Source organism: Pteronotus mesoamericanus, unplaced genomic scaffold (genome assembly GCF_021234165.1).
Source record: "Pteronotus mesoamericanus isolate MK-2021 breed Mesoamerican mustached bat unplaced genomic scaffold, CSHL_Meso_final scaffold_636, whole genome shotgun sequence".
NCBI classification, from domain to species: Eukaryota; Metazoa; Chordata; class Mammalia; order Chiroptera; family Mormoopidae; genus Pteronotus; species Pteronotus mesoamericanus.
Window position 1 is genome coordinate 2,846,387 of NW_026555324.1, and position 17,349 is coordinate 2,863,735.

Below are 17,349 nucleotides of genomic sequence, written 5' to 3' on the forward strand. Positions count from 1 at the left end.
CCCATCACGTGCGTGGCGGGCGGGGGGCGGGCTCTGCCAGCATCATCTACGAGGTGTCCCGTCCTAGGCACCTGCTTCGGCTGAAGCCCTTATGAGGGAGAAACAAGCCTTTCCAAAAGTCCCAGGACCCCCAGCCAAGAGCTGAGGAGCAGATGCTCTAGTTTCATTTATTTTTAAGTTGAGCAAAAATTTTGCAGGGAGATTTTTTTAGAGGATCCACACAAGAAAAATTCAGGTGTCATCCTGTTTTTCACTTTGTAAAAAATCTTTAAAAATATAACGTTTTATCAGTGTAGCAGTCGCCCCGGGAAAGCAGTATTTCCCGCCCCATCCCATTCCAGCTGAAATGAGAGTGGATGTGGGGCTCCCAGAGACGGGGCCTCCATGAGGATCATCTCATTTACATCAAATACTTTATGAATGTGGCCCCCATGGGCCACTTAGTTTTCATTTGGATGTGCTGGCGGGCTTCCAAGCACTTGAGTTTGTATTACTTTGGGGAAGAAACACAGTATGCTGCTGTGTTCCTCTGCATGAGGCCTACGGAAACGTAGTGCCCTGGGGCCTTTGGTTCCTCTTCCTGGCTTTTCTAGGGAAGGACTCAGGTATTTGCTATTTTCCAAAGGAATAGAGTGCCTTGCAAAGCCCCGTAAAGCAGGAGGCAGTTTGAAAAGGGGGGCCTAGCGTGCAGGGCAACTCCAGATGACCCTGTATACCCCTCCTCATGCCGGGGCCCCTGCTTTGGAAGTAACGCTTGGTTTTCATGTGTCTTGGCACGTCAGGTGGACCTGAACGAGGAAGAGACCATTCTCATCATTCGTCGTCTCCACAAAGTGTTAAGGCCCTTCCTGCTCCGGCGGCTCAAGAAAGAGGTTGAGGCTCAGTTGCCTGAGAAGGTAACCTGAGGGTTTTATGTACAAGAAACCACAATGCAGCATCGTGCAGGGCTCCCTCAGGCTGGGCCTGCTCAGGTGGCCTTGGCATTCTGGAGTCAGTCCGTCCTGAGGATAGCCACTCACCGCCTCTGGATCACTGAAGGGGAAGGCAGGGGTATTAGGCTCGAGTGCAGAAGCCCACCTGCTCTCCATAGGCCAGACGCCTGGGTGGGTCCTGCCCGACCACATCACGGGAGCTTGGAGGCCACGGGCTCTGAGGGTTGAGCTGCTCCCCACTGTGCGATGTCCCTGAATTCTTGCTCAGAGGAAGAGCACCACAGTGGCCGTCAGGGCCCCCTCTCTCTCCCCCGGCAAGGCTGGGGGTTCCTGGCCATAGTCACCCCTTCAGCCACACTTACCCTTTGCTTTCTGGCCAGCTGTGGAGAGGCCTTCACGAGGTGGCCAAGTGTGCTTCCAACAGAGAGGGAGCCCTTCGCTTCCCCAGAAGGCCAGGGCGGGCCCTCATTAGGCTGCTGTGGGCCGCATGCCCATCTCCCTACTGCCCAGGTGGCTGTGGAGCCATCACTGGTCAGCCCTGGAGCTGGAATCAGGCTTGTCCCTGCCGGAACCTTGAGCACTGAGAGCGGGAAAGGGAGGGAGGGACGCAGATGCTGTAGGGGTAAGAGCAGCCCGGGACTCCCCCTGCAAGTCTCTCTGCCCTGGTGTATCTACCGCAGTCTCTGGCTTCCCTTGTGCCCCCAGCTGTTGGGGCTCTTCACTGTGACCCCCCTAGGTACCTAGATCAAAACATACATCCCAGGGCCCAGAGTGCTGCCAAGAGACCGGAGGGCCCAGGTTGGGGAGTAGGCTTAGGGCCCGTGGGCCCTCACTGACGGTGCTGTGTGCCCCTCGCAGGTGGAGTACGTCATCAAGTGCGACATGTCTGCCCTGCAGCGTGTGCTGTACCGGCACATGCAGGCCAAGGGTGTGCTGCTGACCGATGGCTCCGAGAAGGACAAGAAGGTTGGCCTGGGCCCCACTTCCCTCCCCACCTCGGTGTTGAAAGCGGGTGGGTCCGGGGCAGCTGGGTGGGTAGGGCCTGAGCACACTAACCACGGGGCCTTCCACCTCCTCGGAGCTTATTGCCATGGTCAAGGCCCCCTCTGGTGGTGATCTCCAGGGCATTGCAGAGCTGTTGCTTAAGTCGTAGCTGGTGTGAACAGGCTCGGTCAGTAATTCTGTGGGAGCAGAGGCTCATGGCCCGTTGCTGGGGCACGCTTAGTTCTCCAAGACCCTCCCAAGTCAGCTGCTGTTTTGTGTCTTTAGTTATGAAACATTAGCCCCACAGGTGTGACCCTCGGCAGCGTGGGGTCCAGCGCTAAAGCCTGCAGAGTTGGACCGTCCTAGTAAACCCCCCCTTCCCAGCTGGGAAAAAGCTGCCTCAGCAGCAATGGCCACCTAATCCCTTCACCCTGTTAGCAAGTGACGTTGAAGGGGAGGAGTGTTACAGTGCAGGGGACTGGGGGCTGGGCAGGCTGCTGCCGTCGGGGATCTCCTGGAGGTCCCGGTGCCCGCCTCCCCCAGCGCCCCTCACCAGAACTGAAATATCCCCCCAGGGCTCTTGGTTCTGCACCCAAGCTCAAGCTTGGCCCTGCCACCCCATTTCCTCCTCTAGACGTTTTATTTAGGCCCTTTCTCACTTGAGCTGTGGCAGCAGCGTGTTTCCTGGTTTACTTCTGTCCCACAACACCCATTCACCCTGAATCCCTCCTCCACCCCGGAGCCAGAGGACTTCCTGAGTCAGGCCCGTCTGGCCGCAGCCCCCCAGGGACTGGCTCTAACACCCAGAATGAAGCTGGTCTCGAATAGCATTTGTGATTCAGCCTCAGCTCTGTCAGTTTCATTGCCCTTCCACCCCTCCAGCGTGCCGGGCAACCTCTGCTACCCCGAGAGCTGGTTTCAAGCTTCTGAGCCCCTGTAGGAGCCAGCCCCTCACTTCTGATTTCTCTGCCATAAGCCATACCTGCCCCTAAAGCTCCTCCTTCCACTGTCCCCTCTCCACCATCCATCCCACACCACCTGGGACAAGACCCAATTTATGAGACTCTCTTCTTCCTCTGCAGGGCAAAGGTGGCACCAAAACCCTGATGAACACCATCATGCAGCTGCGGAAGATCTGTAACCACCCGTACATGTTTCAGCACATCGAGGTGAGCCCTCCCCAACCCTGGCCCTGCCCTGAGTGCCCATCTCTGGGGACAGTGAGCCCAGTTGAACCCCTAGGCAGAGCTAGATTGCTTCTCCCTGGCAACTTTTAAAAAAAAAGTAGTTTATAATATTTTGAATAGGCAGTGCCTGTAGATTTGTCTCTGTTGATTTTCATTTTGCAAGTGCTTATTGGAAAGAATCCAAACAGTGTAAGAAAATGAGTGATAGAAACAGAAGCCCCTGAAACCCACCCTCTGATAACCACGGAGAATTAGGAAACTTCTTTGGGCTGTTTTCCTCCTGGCGGGGTCACATTATGTTCACTGACACACAAGCATTTCCTACTCGGTGACATTTGGTGCCATCCTGGGTCATTGCATTGACTCAGAGCAGCTTTTCTACTCATGAAGTCTCTGGGTCATAACCGTTTGGGACACTGTACCCTTGGAGAATTTGGATTCCTGCTTCTGAAAAGCACGCAGGTGTTCACGTGTTTTGGCACAGTGCCTCAGGGTTGTTGGAATGCCCCTCGTGCCGCGGGGTTCCATCGCAGTGCTCCCGGGGTGGTCTCCGGCACACGATGCGCCAGTGCGGCCATTTTCGTGGTTAAGGATGTTAAATCATGACTTCCTTTCCTTCATTGGAAGAACATGAGGGAACGGACATGGTGGGATAGAAAAGTTTGCCATCTGTGTGTGGCCTTGGAGCCACTGTGGGCAGTCCCTGAGCACTGGCGGGAAGGGTGAGGGGTGTGGGGCTGGGCTGCCTGTTTCTGCCCCCGCTCCCTCCCTACCGCATCCCCCACACCGAATTATCTCTCATTCCATTGCAGGAGTCCTTTTCCGAGCACCTGGGGTTTACCGGCGGCATTGTCCAAGGGTGAGCAGCTTCCCAGCGGGATGGGGTGGGCAGGCGGGCCACGAGGTGGTGTTTCTCACATTTTGTTGGCTTTATTGCTATTGTTACATTGGTCCAATTTCAAAGGCACTATACTCAATGGCAGAAAATACAGAAAATACAGGCAAACTCAAAGAAGTAAATAAGAATCGTCCACATGTTGAGAGTTACCCACCATTAATCCCAAGAAGCAGAATTTCTAGGCTGACCTGCCTTCCAGGCCCCACTTCGCCACCTCCCTCCATGCCCTGTGGACCCCGACAGCCTTCCTAACCACTCGGAGCCTCAGCTCGAGGTGCTCTGTACAGTGTGCTGCCCGCTTTGCCACAGCTGTGGTTTTCTCTAGCGTCGTTTGTAAGGTACAGCCCAGGCTTTGGTGAGGCCCTGGTGTTGGGCATGGAAGCTGCCTCTGGATTTCACCATTGCCAACGGCCTTGCTAAAAGCATTGTCCTAGCTAAAGCCGCTGTCACTTTTCTGGGATACTAAGTCACTTGTAAGGGCAGAGTCACCATGTCAAAGAGCATAAAGGTCTTTTGAGGTGTACTTTTTATTCCACGTTGCATAATGGTGTCCCACAGATGTGGGTTTGAGCCCTGGCTGGGGCATCGCGGCAGCCATGTTGAACTGTCCCCTCAGCCTCAGTTTCCACATCTATAAACTGGGGTTTGTAGGCCAGAGTGACTGCGAGGAGCTACGGTGACCCTTAGTCCTGCCTGTGGCTCGGGATGGGCGCTCTGTCATGTGAGCTGGTGCTCCTGGCTCTTTAACAAAATGGAGACGTTGTAGCATAGCTATTAATAGCATCTCTTCTCACTCTTGCAAGTACGTGGTCACCCTTGGCCAATGATGGCCTGAGTTTCAGTTGGGTTGAAATGTCTATGCTAAATCTTCATGGGGTATGGCAGTCTGCCCAGGGAGCCACTTCTGTGCCCTTGACCCTGATGACCAGCGCACGTAGGCTGGTTCAGGTCAGCCTGGAGATGGGAACGTGCCCCCTCCTTTGCCCACTTGGAAGGTACCATTGTTAACATTGTGTATCTTTCCCTCCTTCTTCCACTGACCAGGCTGGACCTGTACCGAGCCTCAGGGAAATTTGAACTCCTTGATAGAATTTTGCCCAAACTTCGTGCCACCAACCATAAAGTGCTGCTTTTCTGTCAGATGACCTCCCTCATGACGATCATGGAAGATTATTTTGCATATCGTGGCTTTAAATACCTCAGGCTCGATGGTGAGTATGACCGAGAGAGATAATTTATTAAGGGGGCTCATTACCCACACCTCCCAAAGCTCCTGGCCAGCATGCCCTCCCTTACAAGGCAGGGCAAGGCCCAGGGACTCTAAGAGTATGTACTGGTGGGAGTGAGTGTAGCGGCTGGCTCAATTTAACAGGACTCTGGAAGCATTGTGGCTGGATCCAGAGCCAGTGGCCTGGGAGGGTGGCTGGGTCTTGGCATCACAATATTGGATCCAATGGTTAAGGGGTACCTGGCAGTCCTGTTTTGGTTGGAAGTGACAAATTCACATCCTGCATGCTTAGGGAAAAAAGCCGTGATAGACTCACATAACTGAACCCCAAATGTTACCTTGCTTTAGGCACAGCTGAATCCAGATTTCCAGGTTATATCAGAGGGGGTTTTCTGGAGCTTCTTGATCCTTTGTCCTCAGGCATCCTCTCCAGGCTTCCCTTCCACCTGCTCCGTGTCCCGAACAGCGAGACAGCCCGTCACTTCCCCAGAAGGCCATGGCCGGTCCTCATTAGGCTGCTGTGGCCGCATGCCCATCTCTCCACTGCCCAGGTGGCTGTGGAGCTGGAGTCAGGCTTGTCCCTGCCAGAGCCTTGAGCACTGACAGTGGGGGAGAGAGAGAGGACAGCAGATGCTGTAGGGGTAGGAGCAGCGGGAACCCCTAGGGAGAGCAGTTGGCTGTGACCGCATTGTCTCATAAAAAGTCCTGCATTCCTGCCTTCCCCCCTGCCCCAGCATGGGAGCCTGGGTCAGGAGTGAGCTGAGTGAGGTGCTGGCAGTATGCAGGACATGTTTTATGACCTGTCGGCTCTCCGGGGGAGGGTGCAGCTCTAGAGAGAGTTCCTTTATACTGTCAGATTGTGGGAGTGAACAGGGCCATGAGAAAAATGAACTTGGGAGGCGCTGGGGTAAACACAGTTAAGCAGCTTTCTTCATTCCCCACACAACTTCTCAGAAACTTCAAGCACAGTGCCAAGTCCATTTCCGCGGCTCGATGCCCCTGCTTTGTCTTTCCCTGTGCGTCTTGTTGAAGAGTGGTTTCACAGACCACAGACCTGCGGTTGCTGGGCTGATTGTCGGTTTCTGCCCTCCCTGCTTCCGCCTAGAACTGCCCTGAATCTGGCCTTTCTCAGTCTATTCTTGGAATTCTCTCCAGGGCAACCTTTAGGAATACAAATCTGGTCATATGTCTCACCATGCCCCTCCTTCTCTGTCTTGGCCTTTCCAGCTGCTTCTCCATCTCCTGGGAGGGCCAGCGGAACCCCCCTGGGACTGGCCATATTTGGAGAGTGTATTCCCACCCACCCTGGTGCCCATCCACCTGCTCCCTTTTCCCCTTTCTTCCACGGAAAGAGTCCTCTCTGTAAGAATGAGGACTTTGTGGGTCAGGCACGGTTCATCCCTAGGACCTCTCATGGTCACTGCCACACAGGTAGAAACTCTGGTAAAGAGTGGAAGAAGGGTGGGGACTCAGTGACACATTGTAAAAAATGGAACCTTCCATCAGAGTAGTAAGAGCAAGGGCACAGGCTTAGCATCTGGGAATGTGGCCCCTCCTTCTGGGCCTGTTGCTGCCCCATTTGAGGCATCAGGCCATCTCCGATCTGTTGTGGCTATGGGTACATCTGGACCCCAGGCTCTAGTGGACAGCGGGCCTTTGCAGTGTTCACCGGGGCAGGTAGGTGAGTGGCAGGAAGTGTTTAATTTTTGTTTCATCACCAAAAATGACTCCTGATTTGCCAAGGCACCTCTGCTCTGAGCTGGCAGCAATCTGAGGAGCTTGGATGCCTCTCTGACATTCATCATGCTGAGGATCTTGTCCTAGGCCATCACCTGAGAGTCCCTATAATCCTGAGGAGGGGAAGCCTGTCCTGCCCAAAGGGAAAAAGCCCCTGGTATAAGGCACCTGTATGCTTGCCTGTGGGAGATTCTCTGTGAACCAAGAAATTCCCTTGCAGTAGAGTTGAAGGCAGGCTCTTGGCCCTTGGTCAGCTGCTCATTCCCACATTTGGGGGCTGCAGTGTTACCGACACTGGCTGGGTGGGCAGGGGCTGGTGGTAACAGCAGCACTGTCTGGGCAGCAGCCCTTGTTGCCTGGATATTACCTGGGCTCCAGCCCCCACCTGGTCTGGTTCTTGCAGCATCGCCATTTTATATGGAGGAGGCACAGCCATCCCCTTAGTCTCATCTTCTGGGGCGGGGAGAGTGGCATTCAGTAGTGCCACTGTAAATCCGAGTCACTAACTGCAGTTCGGGACCATGAGTTGAGCTAGTGTGGCCATGGCTCAAGGGGTCCCCGCTGGCCGTGTGTGAGTGTGATCTCTGGTTTCCAAAGCAGGCGTTTCCCCCCCACCCCCTACCCCCCCAACCCCAGTCACCCCACTAACCCTGTTCTCGTACCCGGCAGGAACCACAAAAGCAGAGGATCGGGGCATGCTGCTGAAAACCTTCAATGAGCCCGGCTCCGAGTACTTCATCTTCCTGCTCAGCACCCGGGCCGGCGGGCTCGGCCTGAACCTCCAGTCGGCTGACACTGTGATCATTTTTGACAGTGACTGGAACCCCCACCAGGTAAAAACCGCTGGCACGCTGTGGGGAGAGGCTTGAGGCCTCAGGGCAACCCTGCCCACCATTGTGAGTGCTTCTGGCCTCCTCGACACCTCCCAGGCCCTGGAGCAGCAGCACCTGCGGCTCCTGAGGCCTCTGGAGAAAAGCCCAGAGAGTACTCTTTCCATCTCTTTCTCAAACCGAAAGTAGATTTTTGTTCGGATTATGACAGAAATATATTCCATTGTTAATATATATTAAAAAATCTTGGAATTAAGCAAACATGGAAAGAAAGTGGAAAAGACCTCAATCCTATCAGCTGGCGCTAATTGTTGCTATTTTTTAAAATTGATTTTTAGAGAAAGAGAGAAACATGGATTTGTTGTTCAATTTATTTATGCACTCATTGGTTTTTCTTGTATGTGTCCTGACCGGGGATTGAACCTGCAACCTTGACACATCAGGACAACACTCTTAACCAACTGAGCTACCCAGCCAGGGCCCTAATCTTAGCTGTGTTAGTGATGTGAATCCTCCTAGGCTGTGTTCCACGCGACCACTCATACACTTGTGCCTTATAAAACAACACTTGATGTATATTTTACTTACTTTATGTACTGCTGCTCTGCTTCTTACCCATATACCGTCCATGGGGGTACATGCCAGTAGGTATAAGGGTATGGTATTTTGTAGATAGAAAAGTTTTAAAGCACTTAACTTTTTCCTATATTTTGTTATAAAAGTAGCGTTTTAAAAATGCAGATATCAGTAACTCAAAGTAACGCAGACTTTATTTTTCTCTTTCCCCACCAATCCCACTGTTCTCTGGGCGTGCGCCAGCATCTAATCTAGCTGTGTGTTCTGGTTTTCACAAAAATACAGTGCGTTCCAGGACACGTCCCTTCCCTTTAGCAGCTGATGTGTTTCGCCTGTGTGAGCCCACTGGGTCCTGGCCCAGCCATTAATCTGCTGCTGGCTGTCCCCGCACATGGTGGCCCTGAGACTTTTACCTCAGGCTCCAGTCCTCAGGTGTCTGGGTTTCTGTTTCTTGGTGTGCCCAGTAGCCCCGCTCAGGGAGCCCTGTGACTCCTGCCTCAGTGCGCCAGCTAGGTCATCCCTGAGAGGCAGGACTGCTGAGTCGACGGGTTTGTCCCCTTCACGATATGGTTGCTTGTGCCCAGGTGGCCTCCAGAAGGCCCCCTCAGTTTCTCCCACCATTGGGATGTGAGTACGGCCTTGCCAGCCTGGCAGCCCCCATTATCAGCATGTAAATGATGGCCCTTTTGATGGAAGAGTGCCCTTAGTGTTCGCTGCTGTCCTTCCTGATGTCAGCTTGGAGTAGTTCCCGCCTGGACCTTGATGACTGGCCAGTTTCCCAAGAGGTGGTTGGGGTGTACCTCTCCTGTCAGCAGACAGTAGGCAGAGGCTCCTGGGGAGCCCTGACCTCCCTCTGTCACACTGGGAGGCATTCGAAGCCACTGAACTCACTGCAGGGCTTGGAAGCTGTCATCCTGTGTGGGCACTGCCAGGAAGCATGCTGGCCAAGCCAGGGGGCTGAGCAGTGGACACAGGGCATTCCTGTCTCCAACCGGGTATGGTCTCTGCTGCTTCCATTGGGTGCTCATTTCAAGTTCAGCCCCACAGAGCACCAGTCTTCTAGCACAGGATTTCGTGGGAGCCCTCCTGGTTCTGTGCTGGGGGTGATGACACAAACAGCATTGGCAGTCATGGCTGTCACTTTATCGGAGCTTGCTCCACACCAGGCACTGGGCTGAGCACCCGATGCTCATTCTCTCCTCCCATGCACTCAGTAGCCAGGAGAGGGGCTCTTGTCAACAGAGTGAGTCCTGAGGGTCAGAACATTTGGGCTCGGGCCTGATTGCACAGCAAGGGACTGCCAGGGTCCACAGCCAACAGCGGCGTCGCCAACATGCTGGCCAGCTTTGCCCCATCCTGTAAATGGTGCCCTTAGCACGCTACAGCCACACTGAGTGCAGGGCCTCCTGGGGTAGGCTGGCGGACCCATGCAGCTGTTAAAGGAGCTGCTTGGGAATATAACCACTCCAGAGGTTGTCCTCCAGAACTGTGCTATCTTCTGGAATATTTCTCAAATGTCACTAACGCAGAAAGTGACACTTCTGCAGGAACTCAGGATGAAATCGTCCTGGCACAAGCTCCACATCTGCCCCTGAACTCTGGGCCATGCAGCTGCTGATTGGGGCTGACAGAATGGCCAGGCAAGGAGCAGGCACAGAATAATGAGAAGGTCCCTGCCTCTCCTGATGGCTTCACCAGGTCAACTGCCCCTTATAACTCTAAAGAGCTTGCTTGGGACTGACCAGTGTCTCTTCCCCAGGACCTGCAAGCGCAGGACCGAGCCCACCGCATTGGTCAGCAAAACGAGGTGCGCGTGCTCCGCCTCTGCACGGTCAACAGTGTGGAGGAGAAGATTCTGGCCGCAGCCAAGTACAAGCTCAATGTTGACCAGAAGGTGATCCAGGCTGGCATGTTTGACCAGAAGTCCTCCAGCCACGAGAGGCGCGCCTTCCTGCAGGCCATCCTGGAGCACGAGGAGCAGGACGAGGTGAGGGCAGCGCCGGCCCCGACCCCCTCCCCAGCGTGAGTGGTGAACGCATGAGCGGCTTTCATTTTTGTTTTTTTACCTTTTTTGCACTCTTATTTTTTTTGCATCCCTTTGGAGTAAAGGGAGTGTGGGCTGAAAGGAAAGAGGATGAGTACTTGCTTTTTCTTTGAAGTGGTTTTTTTTTCTAAACTGCTGGTGAAAGACGCCGGATTGACAGCCCTGGAGACTGAAGTCCTCTATTTATCCACAGAGCAGACACTGCAGCACGGGCAGCGGCAGTGCCAGCTTCGCCCACACTGCCCCTCCGCCAGCGGGCGTCAACCCCGACTTGGAGGAGCCACCTCTAAAGGTGAGAGGGGTAGTTCAGTCTCCATGCCCATTCAATCCTCGGCTTCTCGGCTGAGACGGCCAGCAAGAGCCCTGATCCCACGGAGCGTGCGTGTGCGTGTGCGTGTGTGCCTCTCGCTGCCGTGTGGGTCCCCATCCACCGCAGCCGGACTGGGACCACCAGCTCATTTCCCATGGACGCCGCCGCTTGCCTCCGAGCCCGGCCGCCGCCCACCCTGGCCTCTCCGCCCTCACACTAATCATGTAAAATCTTGTAGGAAGAAGACGAAGTGCCCGATGACGAGACTGTGAATCAGATGATTGCTCGGCACGAAGAGGAGTTTGACCTGTTCATGGTAAGCACCACAGGCCGCCTTACAGGTGGCGTTTCCACCTTGCACACCTTCAGGGAGCTTGGTTTGCCACCCACAGGAAGTGGGGAGCCTGGAGGGGTTTCCATGCCCCACCCTGATGACCTCAAACAGTAAAAAGTCTCAGTGTCAGCAGTGTCCCTGGCGGCTAATGGAGCCAGGGGTGGCACCCCAGTGCCTCCTTACTGACCTATCTTCCATGTCCTAGGCAAGTCGGAGGGACTAGTGGGACACAGACCCAATGCTCTTCTTGTCTGTGACTCTCAGTCCCCAAGTGCCTGTTCTGAGTTTGTTATTCTTGAGGCTCCCTTTCAGATGGTTGGCAAGGACCTTGGTCCCTGATACCTCTTGCTCCCGGGTGAGAAGCATGGAATTAGATGGGGCTCTTGGCCCTGGCAGGCATTGCGCCCCCCCGACAAAGCTATCCCTTGAAGCTGTCACACATCTATGACCTTCCCATCCTTTCCACTTCTCTCTGCCTCTAAAGCAGAGCCTGTAGCCGGAGCCAGAGGCAGGAGCCAGGCCGCCTTGGCCATTGCAATACTCAGATCTGTTGTTCAGCTACCATGGCGGTGTTGGTCCTGGAGGCAAAGAAGCAGCCCCTTGTCAGCATGCCCCCTTGAATGTCCCGCTGGCTGTCCCTGTGCTGACGCTTCTCTCTCTTGGTTTCCACCCTCCCCTCGCTCCCCAGCGCATGGACCTGGACCGCAGGCGTGAGGAAGCCCGCAACCCCAAGCGGAAGCCTCGTCTGATGGAGGAGGATGAGCTCCCCTCGTGGATCATCAAGGACGACGCTGAGGTGGAACGGCTGACCTGCGAGGAGGAAGAGGAGAAGATGTTTGGCCGTGGCTCCCGCCACCGCAAGGAGGTGGACTACAGCGACTCGCTGACCGAGAAGCAGTGGCTCAAGGTACATGCCAGAGAGGGCCAGAGAGGGGCATGGCTAGGGGAGTAGAGACTCAGCCGCTGTGACTTGGCCTTTGTCCGAAACCTGAGCAGGTTCCTTTCAGCCTTTCTTGGTTTTCATCTATGACTGCAATACTTCTAACATAGGGTCCGGTTTATTCAGTTCCTCCTGACCAAGAAGCAGGAAGGAACACCAGTGCCATCCCCAAGCAACTCAAAACTCACTGCTGGGTGTAAGTGGCATTTTCAGGTGTCAGTGTGCACCTCTTCGTGAGGCTAAAGCAAAACATTGCCAGTCACAGAATGATGCGTGTCTCCTGGGTGTCACTCCACGGGAAACACAGCGAGAGATTAGTGAGCATCCAGTCGCCTTGTGAGGTGGTCGGGGGTGCTGACAGGGGCGGGCAGTCCCACGTCGGACACATCACCCGCACCCCCCGCCAACACAGCACCTCTAAGACCTGGACTCCGGGCGAGGCTGGGAGGAGAGAGCGAGCTGCTCATGAGACTGGCAGCCACAGCTGCTCGCAGAGGTGGCACGAGCATCCCTTTTCAGCGAGCAGCATCCAGCCCTTGGAGCTGCAGCTGCAGAACGCTGAGTCAGGGCCCCAGCCCCGGGCCCACTGCATCTACACTGGGGTTAAGGTAATAAATCAGACCGCTCCCCATATTCGGAGGCTCTGATGGCAGAGGTGGTGATTAAAAATCCAACCTGGAAGTTGCTTCATAAAAATGCCTCTGAAGGAACACTTTCCAGAAGGTAGATGGTGGCTTTTGCTGCACCCAGCTGAGTGCCACGGCCCAGAATAAGAGGTGTTACCTCTAGTCATACACCCGAGAGTTTCCCTGGATTAACTGTGACCTGGTTTCTGCCTGGAAGCTCAGACGACCCCAGACTTGCGAACTCGCCCACTGAGCTGTGCATGAGAGAGGCCTTTGAAACATGCCACGGAACCAGGCGAACCTTCATGTGGGGTGGGCGGGGTTCCTGTTTTCTGACCCAGACCTCCAGCGCCAATAAGAATACCCATGACTGGGGAGCTTGGGCCCAATTACAAATCCTGTAACAGCCTCTGTGGACCATCACCACATTTTTGCAAAGGCAGTTGGTGCCTTTTGCCCATATGCTTGTAATGTTTTGTATATATTTCTCTTTTTTTTTTTTTTTTTGAGGTATAATTTACATAATGTATAACTTGCCCCCTTAAGATGTAAAAGTCCATGGTTTTCACTCTACTTACAGTCATGTAGTTTTCATCACAAATCAATTTTAGAATATCCTCATCATCCCCCCAAAAAAGCCCTTTCCTCTATAACTATCTTTCCCTTCCTTTATTCCGCTGGCCCTTGACAGTCACCCTGTTCTGGACATTTTGTATAAACTGAATCTTGCAACATGCGATCTGTTGGTATCTGGCTTTTTTAACTAGGCAAAATATTTTCATGGTTTATCCATGATGTAGCACATATTTCTCTTCAAGACTGAATATTTTATTTTATTTTATTTTATTGAATGGATATACCACGTTTTGTTTATCCATTCATCAGTTGATGGACACTTGGGTTGTTTCCACATTTTGGCTCTTGTGAGTAATGCTGCTGTGAACATTTGCACAAGCTTTTGTGAAGATGAATGTTTTGATTTCTCTCAGGTACATAGCTAGAAGTGGAATTGCTAAATCAGATGGTAATTCTATGTTTAACCCTTTGAGGAACTGCCAAACTGTTTTCCAGAGCAGCTGTACCATTTTACATTCTCACCAGCAGAATATGAGAGAATTTCTGCATGTCCTTGTTAATACTTACGTCTTTTTTATTTTTGCCATTCTAATGTTATAAAGTAGTATCTCTTTGTGGTTTTGAATTCGATTTCCCTGGTGGCTAATGGCATTGAGCATCTTTTCTTATGCTTATCGGCCACTTGTATATCTTTTATACAAGTCTCTTATCAGATGTGTGATTTGCAAATACTTTCTCCCTTTCTGTTAGTTATCTTTATGTTGTCCTTTGGAGCACAGAAGTATTTAATTTCTATGAAGTCTAGTTTATCTGTTTTCCTCTTATTGCTTGCCCTTTGGTATCATGTCTGAGAATCAGTCCATCACCAAATGCAAGATCACGAAAATTTATCCCTATATTTTCTTTCAATAATTTTAGAGTTTCAGCTTTTACATTTACATCCATGATCCTCTTTAAGTTCATTTTTTTATATGGTAATAAGTCAGGGTCCACCTTCCCTTGTTTATATGTGGCTATCTAGTTGTCTGATGCTGTATGTGCCAAAATTCTTCAGAACGTTTCCTGACCCTTGCCTTGCTGGCCATGGGACCAGAGATCCTGGTATCAGGTAGTGCTAAGGCTGCTGTAACAAGTATCACAAACTTGGTAGCTTAAAATAACAGTAATTCATTCTGCCACAGCTCCAAAGGGCTAGGAGTCTAAAATCCAGGTGTCAGCCGGGCCCTGATTCCTCCGAAGGCTCTAGGGAAAGATCCTTCTTTGCCTCTTTCAGCTCGTGTTGGTCCTGTCGTTCCTTGGCTTGTGGCCATATCACTCGACTCTTTGCCTCCACCTTTACATGGCCTCTCCCCTGTGTGTCTCTGTGTGGCCTTTTCTGTCTCCCCTAAGGTCAGTCTCTTTGGATTTAGGGCCCACCCTAACACAGGATGAACTCATCTCACTTGATATTTTTTTTTAAAGATTTTATTTATTTATTCTTAGAGGGGAAGGGAGAGAGAAAGAAAGGGAGAGAGAAATCACTGCGGTTGCCTCACGCACGCCCCCTACTGGGAACCTGGCCTGCAACCTAGGCATGTGCCCTGACTGGGAATTGATCTGGTGACCCTTCGGTTCGTAGGTCAGCACTCAGTCCACTGAGCCACACCAGCCAGGGCATCAGTCAATTCTTAAGTAATTACATCTGCAAAGATCCTGTTTCCAAATAAGGTCACATTCTGAGGTCCTGGATGGATGTGAATTTTGGAGGACACTATTTAACCCGCCTCCTGGGCTCGCAGCATATCCCTCCCCCATTCTGACCTTCTTTTAGTCCCTTCTGCCTGACACAGTCCCTCCGTGCTGTTCCTTTGGCTTGGATGCCTTTACTTACCCCTACCCTTCAGTTCCCAGCTGCAGTGCCACCTCCTCTAGGAACCTGTCCCCAGCCCCCAAGCAGGACATGTCTGCTCCACAATCAGAGCACCACTCACCCTTCTTCTTGGCACCCAACACAGTTGTCACTCCATCTGTGGACAGTCTGTCTGATTAGTGTCCACGCGGTTCCTTTCAATGCTATGTCCTCAGTGCCCAGCTCTCTGACCAGCTCATAGTCACAGCTGATATATGAGACACAAGTCACCAGCACATCCCTTTGGATACAGGCCCACTCCCTGTTTTGATTCCAAGCTCCCCTGGAAACCTAGCTTCCCTTCTCTTTGTTTTCAGGGATAAACGTGCAGGTTACTTATCATTCAGAATGAATAAATAGGGATCAGTTTAAAATTAATGTTGTTCACGTTCATGTCCTTCAGCTCAGCAATTTCATTTTCCAAAAATCTATACAAAAAAGACAGATGTTAGTCACAGCATTATGTAGAATAGCCATGCCCACCCCAAATAATCAAAATAACCCAAATGCCCAAGAACAATTAAGGCCCTTTGTGCAATGAAATACTAAACAGGCATTAAAAATTATATTGCAGAAAAACGACAGGAAATATATCCAGGATATAGTAAGCAAAAACATGAGTCATGATATGGTATGTGGATATAATTCTGCGCTGTCTTGACTGTGCACATGTACGCGGGAAGGGTAGGGAGCTCCTGGAGCTGGGTGTGGTGGTGGCTGCTCACGGTGTGAATGTACCTAATGCCACGGAACTGTGCACTTAAAATCTGTTTTACTCTAAACTTAAAAAAAGATGCAGCGGGTCCTGAGCACAGGTGTTAACAGTGTCACCTCTGGGTGGAGGGATTACTGGAGTCCATTCCATGGGCCCAGACAGTGAAGATGTGACTCTTTAACTCATAAAGTACAGCCCTCTCTTGGTGAAGGACAGGCAAGGGTGGGTGCACTCTAGGGCGGCAGAGCCGGCCTCTCCTGGCCTTTCAGGGCCTCTGTGAGCCCTGGCGTGTGTCCTGCCCCAGCCAGACCCCACGGGTTTGCGCCGCGGCCTCTGCTTGTCAACCTCGGTGCTGGCTGTCCTATTTTACCACTATTGACCCTGAAGGCCATCGAGGAGGGCACGCTGGAGGAGATCGAAGAGGAGGTCCGGCAGAAGAAATCATCGCGGAAACGCAAGCGGGACAGTGACGCCGGCTCCTCCACCCCGACCACCAGCACCCGCAGCCGCGACAAAGACGAGGAGAGCAAGAAGCAAAAGAAGCGCGGACGGCCGCCTGCCGAGAAGCTCTCCCCCAACCCACCAAACCTCACCAAGAAGATGAAGAAGATTGTGGATGCCGTGATCAAGTATAAGGACAGGTAAGCTGAGGGATGGGGTGGACGGATGGACCCTGGGGGTCCTCGTAGGTGCCTTGCCTGGCCTTCCGTGTGCCTGTGAGCCCATTATTGGCTCGGTCATGCCACAAACATTGGTTCAATCTCTGTGTTGTGATGCCCCTGCCCTCATGGAACTTTCATTCTGCAGCAGGGAAGCACACAAATAGTATCAGCATGAGGAGAGGGAACTAAGAGTGTGGTGTGGCGGTTTGGGGATGAGCTCTCCAGCAGGGCAACAGCAGGTGGCGAGGCCCCAGGATGAGGGGTGGCTGGCGGGTTTGAGGCTAGTGATGGGGCAGGGTGGTGGGACAGGGGGTCTGTGCTGTGAGTGCGCCTGTCTCATGACCAGAGGACGGTGGTGAGGGCCGGAGCTGCTAGAGCAGAGGGTGTGGCTTTCCTTCCGTAGAGTCCCCCCCCCCGCCCATTGCACTGTCCCCATACTTGCATGATAAGCAAGCCCCGCTTTAATGCTGTGTCATTGCAAATCAGCCACATGTTGCCTGGCTGTGTCAGGCACTGTGGCCCCTGTCCTCACAGGCACCAGATATGAGCTAGTTCATGCTTTCAGCTGCAGTGGATCCGTTTGTGGATCACAAGTGCCATTTAAATGATTATAAGAAAATAATGGTTTTCCCGGAGCCCTCCAAGGAGACGCGCACGTTCTGCCAGCACAGGGTGGGCTGTGGAGCTGCAGAAGGCGGCCGGGGACACAAGGCCTCCGCCTTGCCCAGAGCTTGGCTGTGCTTCTGCTACCTGGTGCCTCATTTCACTTTCTGGTACATGCTGGCCAGTGTGGCTGTCCTTGTGACAGGCAGGTTGTACTGCTCGATTTTATAGTATTGCTTTGCCGTTAGGACTAAAGCAAAGAGTAAGGGAGAATTTTTT

At 52.7% G+C, this 17,349-nt stretch overlaps 1 protein-coding gene across 5 annotated transcripts in view; it reads left to right on the top strand.

Moving 5' to 3' along the window:
- Positions 1 to 17,349, top strand: part of SMARCA4 (SWI/SNF related, matrix associated, actin dependent regulator of chromatin, subfamily a, member 4) — an 80,525-nt gene that overhangs the window by 47,003 nt on the left and 16,173 nt on the right. For 3 of the 5 annotated variants that reach the window (XM_054562167.1, XM_054562169.1, XM_054562168.1), the window contains exons 20-30: positions 783 to 896; positions 1,791 to 1,898; positions 2,999 to 3,085; positions 3,916 to 3,962; positions 5,046 to 5,212; positions 7,636 to 7,799; positions 10,132 to 10,359; positions 10,610 to 10,708; positions 10,965 to 11,042; positions 11,749 to 11,967; positions 16,193 to 16,446. In XM_054562167.1, coding sequence (XP_054418142.1) covers positions 783 to 896; positions 1,791 to 1,898; positions 2,999 to 3,085; positions 3,916 to 3,962; positions 5,046 to 5,212; positions 7,636 to 7,799; positions 10,132 to 10,359; positions 10,610 to 10,708; positions 10,965 to 11,042; positions 11,749 to 11,967; positions 16,193 to 16,446 — 1,565 coding nt within the window. The remainder of the gene's footprint in view (positions 1 to 782; positions 897 to 1,790; positions 1,899 to 2,998; positions 3,086 to 3,915; positions 3,963 to 5,045; positions 5,213 to 7,635; positions 7,800 to 10,131; positions 10,360 to 10,609; positions 10,709 to 10,964; positions 11,043 to 11,748; positions 11,968 to 16,192; positions 16,447 to 17,349) is intronic. The other 2 variants (XM_054562170.1, XM_054562171.1) reach the window with 1 other exon arrangement.